Source organism: Pinus tabuliformis, chromosome 9 (assembly GCF_031772625.1).
Source record: "Pinus tabuliformis cultivar Carrire ecotype Pingquan chromosome 9, CPIR1, whole genome shotgun sequence".
NCBI lineage: Eukaryota > Viridiplantae > Streptophyta > Pinopsida > Pinales > Pinaceae > Pinus > Pinus tabuliformis.
Window position 1 is genome coordinate 196,439,854 of NC_142307.1, and position 18,777 is coordinate 196,458,630.

At 36.3% G+C, this 18,777-nt stretch overlaps 2 protein-coding genes and 1 long non-coding RNA gene across 3 annotated transcripts; all 3 read right to left on the reverse strand.

The window, feature by feature from the left end:
- Positions 1-4,346: 4,346 nt before the first annotated feature.
- On the reverse strand, positions 4,347-5,028 carry LOC149147822 (uncharacterized). Its single transcript, XR_016262290.1, has 2 exons — positions 4,892-5,028; positions 4,347-4,719 (listed from the first exon to the last, which is right to left on the reverse strand). It is a non-coding gene; the product is annotated as an uncharacterized LOC149147822 (long non-coding RNA).
- A 112-nt stretch (positions 5,029-5,140) lies between these two features.
- On the reverse strand, positions 5,141-8,752 carry LOC149147823 (large ribosomal subunit protein eL21x/eL21w-like). Its single transcript, XM_089440132.1, has 2 exons — positions 8,449-8,752; positions 5,141-5,442 (listed from the first exon to the last, which is right to left on the reverse strand). The coding sequence occupies exons 1-2, from the start codon at positions 8,683-8,685 to the stop codon at positions 5,185-5,187; spliced, it is 495 nt and encodes a 164-aa protein (XP_089296258.1). The 5' UTR covers positions 8,686-8,752; the 3' UTR covers positions 5,141-5,184.
- Positions 8,753-11,236: 2,484 nt separating this feature from the next.
- LOC149147824 (pentatricopeptide repeat-containing protein At2g13600-like) lies at positions 11,237-18,054 on the reverse strand. Its single transcript, XM_089441959.1, has 6 exons — positions 16,830-18,054; positions 16,228-16,748; positions 15,858-15,985; positions 14,951-15,098; positions 14,695-14,844; positions 11,237-11,365 (listed from the first exon to the last, which is right to left on the reverse strand). The coding sequence occupies exons 1-6, from the start codon at positions 18,052-18,054 to the stop codon at positions 11,237-11,239; spliced, it is 2,301 nt and encodes a 766-aa protein (XP_089298085.1).
- Positions 18,055-18,777: the final 723 nt, after the last annotated feature.

Here is an 18,777-nt window from a genome sequence, read left to right on the forward strand (position 1 = left end):
CAAAGGGAACTTTATTCCGTGGACATGAAATTATTTTAACTTTAAGCAAAAACTTAGTATCCAATATTAAATGAAGTTGCTTCTAGGGTTTATTAGGTCTCAGGATTTATTGTCATGTGTCAAAAGAGTCAACGTCATGTTTATAAGACCCTTATGGGAAAAATGTAACTGGAAAAAGAATTTATTTTCAGTTTAGAAACTCCTGGAAACTCCTAAAGTACAAGTCGGTCATGGCAGTTACAAGTCGGCCTGAAGAAGGGAATTTGACCCCTTGGGAAGTCTATATAAAGAAGCAATTCAAACTCATTTATCACTCACTGAGTCACTCAAGAAGTTCGATCTTAAGAAGAAAGTTCGATCTTTAGCTAGGAAGCAAAGGAAGAAGAGAGCAAAGATCTAGAATACTAAAGGAAGGACGAAAAACTTGTTTTTGGGCTCAATATCTCTCACATGTGAAAAGGATTAGGGTTTCTACAGCTTCATGAAAGATCGAAATTGTAGGATTTTGTTGTAGTTGGACGAAGTGCAGTATCTTGTTGTTGGGAGGAAGATAGCCCTATCTTAACCTTGTTGACCTTGGGAGGAGTTGTCTTGCTCTAGGAAGGTATCAAGAAGAAGATGAACTAGGGTTTATGTAGTAGCAACAAGGGTTGAAATTGTAGGACGAAAATTGCAGGTCGAGTTCCAGTATTGAAGCTAACGGGTCCAAATTGTAAGTTGAAGCTGGTTGGTGCAGAATCAAGGAAGGAATTGTTAGATAGGTTGACTTGGTACTTGGAGAAGGACTAGGTCTAAGGATTGGGTGTTTATCTCATTGGAAGCAGATTCTATAATAAGAGGAGGGTTTATTGGGTTTTCCCCTTAGAGGGGTTTTGCCTTTGTTGAGAGGCTAATTAATGTGCCCTATATTGTTATTGTTTCATTCTTGATATTTGTTTGATGAAAAGAACAAAATAAGATTAACTAGTTCATAAGCAAATATTAATGTTAAGGAAAAATGATATAATAAGTTGCCACTTTGAATTTTCCAACACTTAGGTGAGGCAATGGTTAAGGAAACAACAATATACTAATTAATCAACATGTCATCAACTTGAATTGGAACAAAACATAAACTTGTATCAGAAGCTCAAATTACAATTACAATCCTCTAGACTTAGCTACTTTTCTCCTATTAACTTCTAACTATTTAAGCTTGAATAGAGCATGGTATTTTATGCATGATATCAAATACCTAAATTAAATCAAGGAATAAATGGATAGCCATGATAATATAGTTGTTCATCTAGTTACAATTCTTTCATAAAAGAATAGAAAAATCAAGCAAGTGGTTACTCATTCAGCCCTGTGACAAGTGGTAGTTGGGTCATTCTTTCCTCATTGAGCAACTAGCTTCCTTTGTCACTTTATTGATTAGGATACTAATCGTTTAACTAATTTGGGTCATCTTTGGTGATAGTTTTGGAGTTGAGATGATACATTGTATTGGCTACCCCATAGTTTTAACACCCTTCCCCAGCAATTAGTTGTATGAGAGTTGCAACAATGGTTCTAGAGTGAGTTGCAACAATGGTTCTGAAGTGAGTTGCAACAACGATGCTATGTGAATGAAAACAATGAGGATTCACAACGTGAGTGGCATCGCTTTGGATTTGCAGCACTTCAAAGTTACAACATCTACACTGGAACACTAAGTTGCGAGAGCCAACAACATGAAGTTGCAGCACTTGCATTTGAGAAGTGAGTTTCAATGCTTTTGTTTCACTCTTGTCTGAAGGTCCCCATGTAGATCGATATCCTGGATACTAATGGTTAACATAAAAATTTAATTATCTTCCCAGATGCATAAGAATGAGCATTGAAATGACATATTAAGCAGATAATTATACATTGACTAAAATACATCTTCATGGGAAAAAACGGTGTTGGGGTGAGATGAAAATGGGAAAAAAGGTTGCGACTGTCAAGGGCCTTCAATTCTTTCAAGATCTATGTATATTCCTTTTTTCACTTAGAATGTGACCAAGTAATTTCCTGTCAAATACTACAAACATGCACTTCTTGTGATTAAGAAATATCCCATACAATCTACATCTTTCTAAAATGCTCTACAAGTGTGGTCAATGAGAGGTCTTAAGCTTGGAATAGACAGTCAAGTCATCTTGATAATCGACCACGATTTTCCTATCATCTCCTTAAACACAAGGTCCATGGCTCTTTGAAATGTTGCACCTATATTTTTTAATTCCAAATGGCATTTAGACATAGCTTCCTAGGGTGTACTGAATGTTATCATATGTGTTATCCTTCTCAGCTACTAATAGTTGGTTGTACCCTAAAAATTCATTAAGCATGGACATCATTGTAGATAATATCACTTGTTTTAATAGTATCTCTATATTTGGCAAAGGATAGTTATCCTTGAGTGAAGCCTTATTAAGATCACATAAATCAATACATAATTTTATATCTTTGTTCTTTTTCCTAACCACAAGCAGATTGGAAATACAGTCCAAGTGTCACTACAACAAAACCAGCGATTTGCGCCAGATTTAGCGACAGATTTTAGTGCATTTTTTTTGTAATTGTGATGAGCAACCTGGCGCTAAATCTGGCTCTATTGTACAATTTTTAAAGCGTCCTTTTTTGCACCTGATTTTGCATCCTTTTTCACGCTAGATTTTGCATCATTTTTTACACCAAACTATGCATCATTTTTTGCTTCAAATTTTGAACCAAGATTTGCATCTTATTTTATGACAGGTTTTGCTTCTAGTTTTGTGTCATTTTTTGCATCTATTTTTCATTCTCTTTTGCTTCCTATTTTGTGTCATTCTTTGCTTCCATTTTTGCACCATCATTTGCATCAAGTTTACACTGTATTTTGAATCCAATTTAACGTCTTTTTATGCATCCATTTTGTGTCAGTTTTTGCATCTAGTCTTACACCAGGTTTTGTATCTAGTCTTACACTAGTTTTTGCTTCTATTTTTGCACCAGCGTTGGTGCCTATCTTTGCACCATATGTTGAATTTGATTTAGCACCAAATTTTGCATCCATTTTTGTGCTCATTTTTGCATCTTTTTTTGGACCATTTTTTACATCCACATTTACGTTTGATTTGTCTTCATTTTTCCCATCTCATTTTGCACCATATTTTGCGTCATTTGTTTCATCCAATTTTGCATCATTTTTAACACCATCTCTTGCATCTAATGTTACATCATTTTGAGCATCCAAATTTGCATTTATATTTGCATCTTATGTTGAGTCATGTGTTGTGTCCACCTTTGCATCTTATTTTGTGTCTAATGGTACATTCAATTTAGAGCCATTTTTTACGTCTACTTTTGTATTTGTTTTTGCACCAAGTTTTGCATCCAATTTTAAGCTATTTTATGCCCCTTTTTGCACCATTTTTTTGTGTCTACTTGTGTCCAATGTTGCACCATTATTTACACCGACTTTTTCATCCAATTTTGCATTTTTTTGGTGTCTAGTTTTACATCGTTTTCACCATCCAAATTTGCATCTTTTTTTGCCTCATTTTGTGTCCACATTTGCATATAATTTTGTGTCTGAGTTCGAGCCTAAATTTGCATGTGATTAGGAATCATTTTTTACATCCAATATGGCATCCTTGGTTTCACCTTTTTTCAGCCCCATTTTGCATCTTGTTTTATGTCTTTTCTTACATCTTTTTTTTTCCTTTTTTGCACCCAAGTTTGCATCCCAAATTTACACCATTATTTGCATCATCATTTGGCATATTAATTTGTAACATTTTTCGCTTCTTTTTAACGCTCAACTTTGCATCTTATTTTACATCTAGTTGTTGTCTTTTTTTGCATCTAATTTGGTGCCCATTTATGTGTCCTTGTTTTTGCCCAATTTGATATCCTTTTGTATGCCATGTTTTGTTCCCTTCTTTGTGTCAACTATTGCACAATTTTTAACTTCTAATTTAAAACACTTTGTATGTCAATTGTTTTCATTTTGTATTAATTCCTAGTTTAACATCCAATTTTACTTTCAATTTTGCATCCATGGTTACATCCGCATTTGACTTCTTATATAGAGTATATTTCTCTTTACATATATGACCCCCTTTATATATTCATAGTGAAATATATGATAGTTTCTAAATATCATTAAAGCAGATATCACAATTCAAAATCATTTGTAAAGAAATTTAAGAGAAATTGACAACATCCATCCAAAAAAATAACAATGTGTCATTAACAATTTTCAAAACATGTATAAAATAGCAACATAATACTAATAAAATCAGTATTATTTTTAATCAAAACAAGTAAAATTCAAATATGATTAACAAATCAAAATATTTCATGAATATCGTTATTCTACGATAAATTAACAACATACATAAATCAAACTCATCATATGATTACAAAATCAAAATGTCTCATTGATATAGGGTAAATTCACAACACCCATCTAAACATAACAATGTCATTCTACACAATAATTTCTTCATAAAAAACAATGCATGTGCATGCCTAGCTACCACCACCAAGATCATCCTCATGATCATCTTGACCATCCTCATTACTGTGATCCACATCATCACCAACACCGCAACTATCATCATCATCTCCTCCTTCACCACCATCATCCTCATCCTCATCCTCATCATCTCCTGATATATGTTGAACATAATTTGGATCATCGTCTTGGCAATCATTACCTATAGCATTCTGACAAAAAAAATCAATATTACATGTTAGTATTAATTACATAACACAACGTATGTTTTTGTTATACAATGTTAACCATAAAATGAGGTAAGATATAATATCTAATAGTACTAAAAAATAAAATGAAAATATGGTTTAAAAGTATATTGGAAATCCAAATAAGATTACATACCATAGAGTCCATCCAAACAACAAATTCAACCCATCTCTTTTGCTGCAGCACCTCCTTTTCCAAATGATTTGGAGGTCTTCCATATTTTAGTTCCTATCAATCAGTAAATAGGGAGAAATTAGATAACAATGACTTTCTTGTACAAAATTTATTAAAAAAATATCACATGTTTAATATACTTACAAAGGTTGTTATCAGTGCTTTTAAACCTTTCTGGCCACTACGATGAGTGACTTTTGTCTTGGTTAACCTCGCCCAACCCCAGAACCAAACCCAGTTACTTTTCTAAAACCTTAGTATCCACCCTTCAAATCATTAACAACATCATATGGAATGGGTGTAACTGTCTCCAAAACAGCCCCCTCAACTATAAATCCTGGCTTAGGGCCCTCAGGCTGCCTCTTGGTGCTGATGATCTCACCACGTGCTTTGGCCTCTACCTTCAATTGGTCATTGTTTTTTCTTCTTAATATAGCATCCTCCGCACACCTAGATGGTTGCACATGCTCAATTCGTACATGAATTCTCTTCTTGATTATCTTGTTACAAACCTTATCATCAAACAGAACTTCAGCATAGAACAAGGAAAGACAAAAGAACTCCATCCCAATTGCATTTCCACCAATTCTTTTACAGTAACCATATGATCCAACAGTTCTAACAAATGAATAAACAAGAGGGCACTAAAATGAAAACAGGCATGGATTATCAATCTTAGTTCATTTAATCACATCCTGAGAAACCAATGTCACCAATCCTATGCACTAGACTGCCATGCAACCTTATTAGTGCAAATACGTACAACATTTATGCAAAAAAAATGCAAGACAAGCACAAACAAGCATACTAGTTGCAATAGATGGGTATCCAAAGACTGAAATAAGGTGCCACTGTGATGATAAAAAAAAATAGATGATATAACACAGGATGTACAAACCAGGGTTCATGCTCATATCGCTGAAAGAGCAAAGCCATACAGAAAATCTCAAATAAATTTCAGAATATGTATTGTTTATTAAGCAATATAAAATCCATTTTATGATCCCAAACACCATTGAAAAAATAGAATATGTATTATTTATTGAGAAATATAAAATCCATTTTATGATCCAAAACACCATTGAAAAAATAGATTTACTTAATAAATTAGAGGAAAACACCACCGATATAAAAGATGGTGCATCAACAATTATCTAATGGTATTCGTCTAGATGCATTGGCAATGGCAATAGTTTCAGTCCTTACACTTGAATCCCCAACAAGAAAAAACAAAAAAGGCATGATGCCGCACTAATAGTCTTTTTCTATCCAAAAAGATAGATTCCAGATTCCAGTACAAGAAACTGAAAATGAGATGAGATCGTAGGAGGGAGTTCCTAAAGCAAAAAATTATATCTAAGAGACAAGGCAATTTAAGAAACAAAAACATAAAATAATTCCATCGAAAAAGGTTTTGAAAAGATACTAACAGTGCAAATGACATGTTAGTTTGGATAATAAACATGAAACCATCCATTGCAGTATCACAAATACTCTAGTGGAGAGAAAAGCTTTCCAGTTCTTTACAATCACTCCAAGACAGAAAAACTATAATCAAGAAATACTGACTCTCAATCATTCCAAGCCATAAAAGCAAATACATCTTAATCAAAGAAACTTTTATCCCAACTCTCACAAGGTCAAAAAGAACATGTATAATCAGTAGTAGATAAGCTGTAGTAGGACTTGAACCAAGAGGAATCAAGTAAATACTTATAGAAAATCATCCCAAAAGCTATGTCACAACGTTCACAGAACTTCAATCTTGAGGTTCAAAATTTGGCAAACCTTAAAAAAAAATTGAGGTTTAACAAAACTTATCAAACGCCATAGTCATTGACCAAGTCCATAAGCTCAGAATTCATAACTTCATGTCATAACTCAGGTTTGTCATCTACCCTTGCAGTTTCCATGTTCATGACAACATTTTTTATGTTTATTGATGTTTATTCCTTACTATTTTATGAGATATTTCATGGCAAACTTCATCATAAAACTCGAACTCAAACCAAAGTTAATAATTGCCCGACCCAAACTCAAACCCAAGCCATGAGACTTAGCCCAAAAGTACAAAAGGGAAACTCCTATATAATTTGGAGGTGTTAGGTATGAAAGGAAAAATGTAAATCTCATTAAATTAAATGCATCATATTCGCCCTCAAATAATGCAGACATTACATATGATTTAACATTAAAATGTCTCTAGCACCCATGGCTCAGCTTAGTTGGCAATGGAAAAACCAATTCTAAGGTATTTTGGGCTTATATCATATAAACCCCCAACTAGTAACGATGGCCCACACGCCAGCACTAGCAGGTAACTTGTGACTCAACGGTGGCCCACACGCCATCACTAGCAGGTAACTTGTGACTTAGCAAGGGCTAAAATATCCATATAAACAATGGCCCACAAGCCAGCACTAACAGGTAACTTGGGACTTGGCAAGGGCCAAAATGTCCAAATAAACAATGGCCTATAAGCCAGCACGGACAGGTAACTTGTGACTTAGCAAGGGCCAAAATGCCCAAATACATACCCACGGGTTCGAAGTTCAAACCCCTGGGGTACATCTCCCCTTCTGGCCTGGTCACAGTAGGATTAATGTCTCATTGGGGATTTGAACCTGGGTGATGAGTATGAAACCTACCTCCCAACCATTCAAACCATTGACACTTGACTGCCAAAACAGTTTTAAGTTTCCAATAAAAGCACCAGTCAAAGGGGCTAAAATGAAATCACATTTAATCAGGAAAAACTATAGGAAGATTTGAATGTGCTTACACCTGCCCTGTGCCATCCACACGAAGCCATGGGGAAACGCCCGACGACGATAAAGAGCTCATGAAGGCATACTAAAATATGGGACTCTTAAGCAGTCTTTGCATCATAGTAACATCAAAGCTGAATGTAGCAGACTAGAACAATTTATCGCTGCGAAGATTCATAACAGGGATGCACATTCCAGAGCATGTATCTAAAGTTAAAATGCATGATCATAGAAAAACTTTTACGAGTGATGACGAACAGAATATGAAACGAAAACCATCTGCATATTCGTAACAGGGACGCCAGCTCATAAATTTAATATTAAACCTGATTATAAATAAGTTTTTTCAAGGTGCTTAAAAATAAATTTTACTATTGTGATTACAAGTCGCTTATAAGAGGAAAGAAAATCTAGCCACGTTTAACCCGATTGTCAATTTTACTGATTAATAAGGGAGCGCAAACTTATTGCAATAATGCACATCTGTTTTATCGGAATAAAATAAAACAACAGATTTAACGAGAACTTGATAAAAGAATCGAAGATTTTCTCGTCATTTATTCGAAAACTGCACCAACAACCAACCTAAAATACTATAAATGTACTTTGCCAAAATACATCAAGCTGAAAAGACACGCAGGATCGACTTCCATTAGACTCAAAACACCATACTCAGAACACATTTTATGGGGAAACAAAATTTAATGGAAAAATATCGAATGTGGGAGAAAATAAAATAAAATGTAGAACTTCTTTGTTCATTTCGACACCGATTGCCCGCTTGGTAACGTTCCAGACAACACCGGTGCGGCCATGGTAGAACTTGTGAGGCATACCCTTGTGAATCGAACCATTGACCTTAATATCCACGTACTGCCCTATCTTGTATGTCCTCAGATATGTGCTGAGAGGGGCATATCCCTTCTTCCTGAAGGGCCTGGCGAACAGGTCCCTCGTCCGAGCTCGCACTCCATGGCCTGCCGGCATATTCTCCTCCCTCGGTGGATCCGCTCTTCCTGCTGCTGCTACTGCAACTCCTCTCTCGTCAAACTCAAAAGAATTTATGTAAAGGGTAACAAGGGTTTTTGTAATTTTTTTGAACTCGGGTTAAGGTAAGGTTAGGGTTTGATGGGGTTAGGGTTCGGGGGTGTGGCTAGGGTTTGGTATAATTTATACTTCCCAACAATGAAGTAAAAATGTATATTATTATTTAATAATATAAAATGTTCCATTTATAAGGTTTTAATGCAACATGGAAGGTTAACGAGTTGGGGGGTCATAAAGTTATCCTTACATATGAGGTTTGATTATTTAAATAAAAATAAAAACTAGCATTTGCACCAAATGTTGCAAAGGAAACGCCGTAAGGCATAAATTGAGGAACAATTCCGACATGGGAATGGGAAAATGTACATAAGATGCAGATATGTAGCATAAATGAGATTCTAAAGATGTATAAATTGAAGTTTATTTAGGGTGCTTAAGTCTATATTTTTTTTTAATTATTGAATTAATATTGCATATAAATCTCATAAAATTCAACCAACTTATAATTGAGGGCTCTGATCTCTAAGTTTGACTTTGGGTCATTAACATGGTAATGCTGGTCTTGTGCTGAATATGATTTAATTGTCCACTTGCACGTTACCTCATTGGTACTTTTTTACTCTATGCCTATGAAGCGAATCAGATTTTATTTTGATTACTCCAATTGTAAGGCTATTTTTGAAACTGGACCCTGCCCCTCTTAAGCTGCTACATGATTTAAATCCCCCTTTTTGAGCAGAAATGATTTGTAGTACTAGTGGTATAGTTGTTATACCCTGCATTAATATTTTTGTGTTCTCTGTAACAAGGAAAAAGCACATTGGAGTTATATGTCCCATCTAGAACTAGCAATTGTCTCAAAAGGTACAAAGAGAGGCCGATAGGATTATTAAATTAGAATTGTTGAATTTCTCTAGAAGAGATGTTGGTTCAAGCCTACAAGGAGCAAAGAGATTTGATGTTTGGAGTTCTATGCTTTTTAGACACCATATTTCTTTAAATACAACTTAATTTTAGAAAAGTTAAACCGCAATGCAGTTCTGCCATGCAGACATACACTTAAATCGCTATTGGGCTTATGATATTGACAAATTCAAAGTAAACTGGTATACAAGAGAATGTACCAAGCTAAACCACAAGTTACACATCTTTAGACCTAAAAAAGTACATAACAATGGTTTGGCATATCAATAGCGATATCATAATTGCTTTTCCTTCCACATACATACAATTGCTCCAAAGGCAAGGACAAGAAAATTTTCAGCTCTAGTGAGCACCAGTGGGTCACCAAAACGAGTGACCACTAATGGCTTTCACATTTATATAGGGAATTGGCAAGGGACTTTACATGGACTCCACTCAACTTCAGACACAGCTTCAGCCAATATGGAGAGTGATTGAAATTGAACATAGCTAAGTAGTGGCATTGGCTCACAGTAATACACCAAGTATAAAATATTGAAGCTTTTACAGAAGCAAGGAGTAAGAAAAATTATGAAGCTCAAAGAAGTAGATTTAAATCAATCAAAGCTTGTTGAACGGCTATAATGTCCATAGAAATAATCTTCCAATGTTTTTCTCTCATGTACAAGATTTACACTTTGATCTGGACTACTGTTTGATACCAAATCATCATCAACTCCAAGCATTGCAAGTGATAGATGAGTTTGAATGTCACAACTCCCAGAGTTTTCTCCAGATTCATCCTCAATCAATTCATCTAATTCCATGGACATTGTCAATTACCTCTTGGTCCAATAAGGTGGGTCATCTCCTTCTCCTCGTAGTAATTTCAAAGTCTGCAATAATAAGTTACAGACAAACAATGAGGAAGAATAAGTTCACGTTCTTATATTAACATTTATCCATTGTTTGAAATTTCACAAAGTCAGTTTAATGCAAAGGTAAGCCACCTTATTTGGGTAAACCAAAGCTTTCAATTCAAATCTTGCAATCCAGATTTCAGCTAGGATAGTGATTCTCAGGAAAGCTATATACTCTCTTGATATTGGAGCAAAAGTAGATATGCTGGCTCTTCTTGCCTATTCAGGGAGGGGTAATTTGCATACTGAAGCTTTGGTTTGAGATATGATGTAATCTCTTTTGCTAATATTCAAGGAATATTATATTTCATTAATGGAAAAATAGATTATTGGCAATTGAGGCTTTGAATATTTTTCCATAATCCACCATCAGCATTTAGGGCTAACCTGTTTAAGGGTGATGATTTTACAAATTGAACTACTAAACAAATGTTTAGATTACAACCCTAAACACTAGGTCTAAACACCCTTTACTCTATGTCAGAAGGATATCAACTCGATATTTCATGTGCCATTCTTCGTTATGGGAAAAAAAAATTCTAGCACTAACTCCTCAGAGGAAAGGAAATGTCTTCAAGCAACTAAATTTGACATAAGATCAGAAACTGAAACATATATATGCAACTAATGAGAATAAGAGTAATTACTCTGTTCATTCGAGGTCGAAACTAAGCTGCCTGTCTCAGACAACATGCTGCACCAATGACCATTCTCTTCATCTTCCTCATGTCATAAGCATCTTCCAAAAGTGGATCTGCAAGTTCTTTTACAGAGCCAGCTGCCAGTAATGGCCTTGTCTAAATTTTGAAATTTACAAGAGATTAAGATTCTGAACCAAGACAAAGAAACCAAAAGAATTCAAAATTATCAAATACAAAACAAGCAGCCTTGCCTAAATTTTGAAATTTACAAGAGATTAAGATTCTGAACCAAGACAAAGAAACCAAAAGAATCCAAAATTATCAAATACAAAACAAGCAAGGACACTAGAGCCCTACCCACATAACCAAGCTTTCTTGGCCTTTAGGATTCTTGTCATTGATTGGTTTTCTTCCAGTTATTAGCTCTAGAAGAACTACTCCAAAGGAATACACGTCCATATTCTCATTAACCTTGCATACATGAAATATTCTGGAGCCAGATACCTGAAATATGATAGCAGCTAGTTTTATGAAGGCTTGATTATAAATGACATTTATTTTCCTAAGGAAAGAGCTGGTGTAAAGAAAGAAATGGATATTTACCCAAATGTACCTACAACATCACTACCTATTATTGTTTCTCACCCCCTCGAGAATAGATTCACTAATGGATTCCCACAGTCTGAAATAGAATCCAAGGCATCAAAAGGTAAACCTAGGATACCCACTTATTCAAGACATGTTCTCTAGAGACTGTCACTTTGCATTTAAGTAATTTCATTCATCCTCTTATGCAGATCTCAACAAGTTTCCTTCAACTGATCATCTTGGGTACCTGCTTGAGGTACTGGAGAATAACGAAGATGAGCCTAAGCGGGACAATGATGATCAAGAAAGGTAGAGACCCTCATCCACAGTCTGCAGTTCTGTAAAATAAAGAACATGACAAAGATTTTACTTAGAAAACAAGCTGTCAATAATGGGTTCCTGGAAGTAGTTGAATAGAAGCTACTTTGTTTTGTTTTGGTGATTATTATAAAAAGGTAATGATCAGTGAGTTTCTTTCCTTGCAACAGCTATGGACATAACCTTCCAGAGAGTCCATTTTCAAATCTTAATGGATCCAATGGTATTAAAACAGTATTATATACTACAGAGAAAACAATGGGGAACATGCCCACTATTTCCAAAGTTTTAACACAAGCATCATCAACATCTGCTATCGATAAGGAACTTACTTGTCCTATATGCCTGGGTACTTAGAATATTCATTTTTTTTACATTGTTATTTCAATGATTTATCTGTATTCTAACAACAGACAACAAAATCTGAACCTTCCAGAGAGTCCATTTTCAAATCTTAATGGATCCAATGGTATTAAAACAGTATTATATACTACAGAGAAAACAATGGGGAACATGCCCACTATTTCCAAAGTTTTAACACAAGCATCATCAACATCTGCTATTGATAAGTAACTTACTTGTTCTATATGCCTGGGTACTTAGAACATTCATTTTTTTTACATTATTATTTCAATGATTTATCTGTATTCTAACAACAGACAACAAAATCTGAAACTTCTACCCATAAATCTATGTGCAGATGCCGTTGTGGAGACGAAGCAATTAGCGTGTAGCCACTTATTTTGTTTCAAATGTGTGCCAAAGGTGAGATAAACCAAGCACTCATATGCATTATTAAATCAATATATTTTTGAAAGAACATATATAACTGATTCAGGCTGCCATTTCTGTGAATTCTGTTGGTGCAGGTAATTAAATTGTCTGAGGAGTGCCCTATCTGTGTGCAACACAAGGGCAACCAGGTCTTTAAACTTTCTGCAAGGAGAGATTTACAATTTGATTATTATCCTTGGGAAAGAGAGCCAGTCCCACACCAAATGTGTCGTAGTTATACAAAATATACATCATGATACTCAGCTTGGTCCATTTCTTAGATGGCACCGGGTCTAAAATATAAAAAGATTTGAAAATGGTGCAAATGCAATCCTTTGTACCTATATGAAGATACAGATAATGTACACAGTGCCCCGGGATACATCAAGGTTCTGCCCTGGGGCCTGATTTATATTTTGTTTTTTCCGACTGAGATCTGCATCCCCACTGAATTGGGATTTTCAAACTGAGCAGGCAGCCAGGAAATTTGTCTACAGATAACTATAGAAAATTCAGAAGATGCCAAAAAAAGTATAGTTTACAGGAAAAGTGTTGGGTATTTTAACTTAGGGAATAATTATTACCTAGTCTAGTGAACTATTGCTGCTACTATTGCTATGACTTGCAGTTTTAGAAAACAACTATAGCCGTGATCAAGTTGTAATTCTTCGGTATAGAAAAATGTGTATAGAAAACAAGAAAGCATAGAAGAATTATGGAAAAGCTCCCTTTCATTGTGGCTCAAAGTATCATTTGTTATAAAAAGTCTTTGAATAGTACAATGAATGATGAAAAGATTTTTCACATGATGTGTATACAACTTTCATACATTTGGTGCTGATGGTGATTTTTATGTGGATGAATCATATTTGGTGATATATTATTTGTTTGAATGGACTTTGTGGGACACATATATATAGATAGAAATTAGATTCTTCAATTCACAGACCAATTAACACACGTACAATTATCACATGCTGGGGTAACCTGCACTCAGGCACCACAATTTGTAGTGCAAGAAAAAGATATTGTTCTGCACGGTTCTCTTTTGAAACTTTCCGTCGTTGGGTTTGTTGCAGAAACTGAATGCCTTAGTAGTTACAAGTATTGTCATGATATGTATCAACAAGTGAGTGTGTGGTGGAAAAGGCATAGTTGAGTTGAGACTTTAGGCCTCCCTCTAGCTGTCACAAAACACCCCATGACTAATGCACATTGAGCACCTTTGTTACATGGTTAAAACGATTGGTAAATTAACTGTCATCCACTTTTTGCAGCCACTGAAGGGACAGAATGAATCTCAACATCTCTTCTGCGTACCATCTGACCCACCTTCCACAAAGCATTCTTACCTTGATGATACCGCAGCTGGCTCTTCTTGCCTATTCAGGGAGGGGTAATTTGCATACTGAAGCTTTGGTTTGAGATACGATGTAATCTCTTTTGCTAATATTCAAAGAATATTATATTTCATTAATGGAAAAAGAGATTATTGGCAATTGAGGCTTTGAATATTTTGCCATAATCCACCATCAACATTTAGGGCTAACCTATTTAAGGGTGATGATTTTACAAATTGAACTACTAAACAAATGTTTAGATTACAACCCTAAACACTAGGTCTAAACACCCTTTACTCTATGTCAGAAGGATATCAACTCGATATTTCATGTGCCATTCTTTGTTATGGGAAAAAACAATTCTATCACTAACTCCTCATAGGAAAGGAAATGTCTTCAAGCAACTAAATTTGACATCAGAAACTGAAACATATATATGCAACTAATGAGAATAAGAGTGATTACTCTGTTCATTCGAGGTCGAAACTGAGCTGCCTGTCTCAGACAACATGCTGCACAAATGACCATTCTCTTCATCTTCCTCATGTCATAAGCATCTTCCAAAAGTGGATCTACAAGTTCTTTTACAGAGCCAGCTGCCAGTAATGGCCTTGCCTAAATTTTGAAATTTACAAGAGATTAAGATTCTGAACCAAGACAAAGAAACCAAAAGAATCCAAAATTATCAAATAGAAAACAAGCAAGGGCACTAGAGCCCTACCCACATAACCAAGCTTTCTTGGCCTTTAGGATTCTTGTCATTGATTGGTTTTCTTCCAGTTATTAGCTCTAGAAGAACTACTCCAAAGGAATACACGTCCATCTTCTCATTAACCTTGCCATACATGAAATATTCTGGAGCCAGATACCTGAAATATGATAGCATTTGCATTATTAAATCCATATATTTTTGAAAGAACATATATAACTGATTCAGGCTGCCATTTCTGTGAATTCTGTTGGTGCAGGTAATTAAATTGTCTGAGGAGTGCCCTATCTGTGTGCAACACAAGGGCAACCAAGGCTTTAAACTTTCTGCAAGGAGAGATTTACAATTTGATTATTACCCTTGGGAAAGAGAGCCAGTCCCACACCAAATGTGTCGTAGTTATACAAAATATACATCATGATACTCAGCTTGGTCCATTTCTCAGATGGCACCGGGTCTAGCTGGCTCTTCTTGCCTATTCAGGGAGGGGTAATTTGCATACTGAAGCTTTGGTTTGAGATACGATGTAATCTCTTTTGCTAATATTCAAAGAATATTATATTTCATTAATGGAAAAAGAGATTATTGGCAATTGAGGCTTTGAATATTTTTCCATAATCCACCATCAGCATTTAGGGCTAACCTGTTTAAGGGTGATGATTTCACAAATTGAACTACTAAACAAATGTTTAGATTACAACCCTAAACACTAGGTCTAAACACCCTTTACTCTATGTCAGAAGGATATCAACTCGATATTTCATGTGCCATTCTTTGTTATGGGAAAAAACAATTCTAGCACTAACTCCTCACAGGAAAGGAAATGTCTCAAGCAACTAAATTTGACATCAGAAACTGAAACATATATATGCAACTAATGAGAATAAGAGTGATTACTCTGTTCATTCGAGGTCGAAACTGAGCTGCCTGTCTCAGACAACATGCTGCACAAATGACCATTCTCTTCATCTTCCTCATGTCATAAGCATCTTCCAAAAGTGGATCTGCAAGTTCTTTTACAGAGCCAGCTGCCAGTAATGGCCTTGCCTAAATTTTGAAATTTACAAGAGATTAAGATTCTGAACCAAGACAAAGAAACCAAAAGAATCCAAAATTATCAAATACAAAACAAGCAAGGGCACTAGAGCCCTACCCACATAACCAAGCTTTCTTGGCCTTTAGGATTCTTGTCATTGATTGGTTTTCTTGCAGTTATTAGCTCATAAAATCTCACCATGTTTCTTTTTAGTTTTTAGATGTCAACTGTCTCCCACAGCAAAAGCATATACCTGTTTACCAACCACAAGCCAACTACATCCCGGATTCTTTTTTAACCTCCTGGCTTTCATCATTTTTCGCACCTTTCCAATGTCATTCCACATACCAGCGGTAGCATAGATATTGGACAGTTGAACATAAGGTGAAGGGTTTTCGGGATCCAATTCAAAAAGCCGTTCTGCTGCATATTCTCCTAATTCTATATTCTTATGGATTCTGCAGGCACCAAGTAATGAACCCCACACAGTAACACCAGGTTCTACTGGCATTTTCTTGATAAGCTCTTGGGCATCATCAAGCCTCCCAGCACGGCCAAGGAGGTCAATCATGCAGCTGTAGTGTTCCATCACAGGTGTAATGTGATAATGCTTACTCATTAAATCAAAGTACTGGCGGCCCTCATCCACCAGCCCTGCATGACAGCAGGCAGACAAAACACCAAGAAATGTGACATGATTTGGGTTCATACCCAACTGTAGCATTCCTTCAAACAGCTCAAGGGCTTCCTTAGCACATCCGTGTATGGCATACCCTACAATCATTGCAGTCCACAAGACAACGTCTCAGTAATGTATGTTGTCAAATACTCTTTGTGCACTCTCTAGACACCCACACTTAGAATACATATCTACAAGAGCCCTTCCCACAAAGGCATCACAGCTGTATCCACTTCTAATGATGACTTCATGGATCTCTTTGCCTTCTTCGAGAGCTGCCAAGTCGGAACACACCGGGAGAGTAACAGCAAACGTCTCTGCGTTTGGGTTCACAGCGGCCAACAGCATTTGTTGAAACAGCTTCAGGGCATCCTCTGTGCGCCCAGCTTGTGCATAACCAGCAATCACAGCATTCCATGAGATGACATCTTGTTCGGGTATCTCCCAAAGCAGTTTCAAGGCTTCATCATGATACCCATTCTGTGCATATCCTGTAATCATTACATTCCACGATACCACATCTCTTATGGGCGTTTTCCAAAAGACTTTCAGTGCCTCTTCAACATATCCACTCTGAGCATATGCTGCAATCATAACATTCCATGAGACCAGATCTCTTTTTGGCATTTTGTCAAACACAATCAATGCATTGTCAATACCGCCGCATTTTGCATACATATCTATGAGGGCATTCTCAACATTGACATCATATTGAAATCCACTTCTAATTATTTCTTCATGGATCTCTTTCGCTTGTTCAAGCGAACCCATGCTCGCACATGCCCCTAGAAGACTGGCAAATGTGATCTTGTTTGGCCTAACACCAGACTGCCGCATCTTACAATAAAATGTCAAGGCGTCCAGCCCATACCCTTGTCTGGCATAAGATGCAATCATGGCTGTCCAAGACACCACATTCGGCTCGGGCATTTGCCAAAAGAGATCCAAGGCTTCCTGAAAATATCCATTCTGCGCACATCCCGTAATCATTGCATTCCACGAGACGACATTTCTTTCAGGCATTTTCTCAAACATTTTCAGGGCTTCCACAAGCTGGCCATTCTGAGCATATCCAGCCACCATGGTATTCCATGATACCACATCTGGTTCGGGAATTTTGTCAAACACACGGCGTGCAAACTCCAGTTCTCCACATTTTGCAAACATGTCCACCAGGGCATTTTGCACAAAAGCATAAGACTCGAATCCACCCCTAATCACTTCTTCATGGATCTCCTTGCCTTTTTCAAGATCACCCATGTGGGCACAAGAAGACAGAATACTGGCAAAGGTAAACTCATTTGGTTTGGTACCTACCCGTTTCATTTGATAAAACAGATCAAAAACCTCCTCGTTATGATCATGCCTGCTATAAGCCACAATCATCACTGTCCACGACATAACGTTACGTTCAGACATTTGATCCAGAACCGTGCGGGGTAAAACTACTGATTTTACCAGTATTGGCTACAAAAACCTCCTCGTTATGATCATGCCTGCTATAAGCCACAATCATCACTGTCCACGACATAACGTTACGTTCAGACATTTGATCCAGAACCGTGCGGGGTAAAACTACTGATTTTACCAGTATTGGCTACGGCATTCGCTGAGGCCATTCCTAAAACAAAAATCTTAGGAGGCTGAAGCTACATTTGGCGCATTTCTGAACTAGATCTGGAATGAAGAAAGAAAATTTTCGTAAAATGCCTAAATAAATTTTGCACCGAAAACAAGTTCTCAGGTGTAAATTTTCAGGTTAGCTTGGAAATAAATATTTCACCGAGCTACATACATTTTCTGGCCAAAGGAAGGTTACACAGCTACATTTGGTGCATTTCTGAACTAGATTGGAATGAAGAAAGAAAATTTTCGGTAAAATGCCTAAATAAAATTTTCACCGAAAATAAGTTCTCAGGTGTAAATTTTCAGGTTAGCTTTGAAATAAATATTTCACCGAGCTACATACATTTTCTAGCCAAAGGAAGGTCACACCGCTAAAATTTAAAGGCCAGCAAATTATCTGCAAGTAATGCATGTAACTTTGAAAAGGAACAGGTTTTGCAGGTTAAATGTTCGGAAGAATCTGGAACCTGTGCCGATCCGCGTAATGCCGAGGTCCTT

Excerpts from the sequence above, each read along its gene's own strand:
- LOC149147824 (XM_089441959.1), bottom strand. The coding sequence starts at position 18,054 with ATGTCGTGGACAGTGATGATTGTGGCTTATAGCAGGCATGATCATAAC. Across the intron at positions 16,749-16,829 it reads TGTAGATATGTATTCTAAGT|GGTATGCCATACACGGATGT; the intron begins GTGGGTGTCTAG and ends CAATGATTGTAG. Across the intron at positions 15,099-15,857 it reads TGTCTGAGACAGGCAGCTCA|GTATCTGGCTCCAGAATATT; the intron begins GTTTCGACCTCG and ends ATCATATTTCAG.
- LOC149147823 (XM_089440132.1), bottom strand. The coding sequence starts at position 8,685 with ATGCCGGCAGGCCATGGAGTGCGAGCTCGGACGAGGGACCTGTTCGCC. Across the intron at positions 5,443-8,448 it reads GTGTCGAAATGAACAAAGAA|GTTTGTAACAAGATAATCAA; the intron begins GTTCTACATTTT and ends TTTGATGATAAG.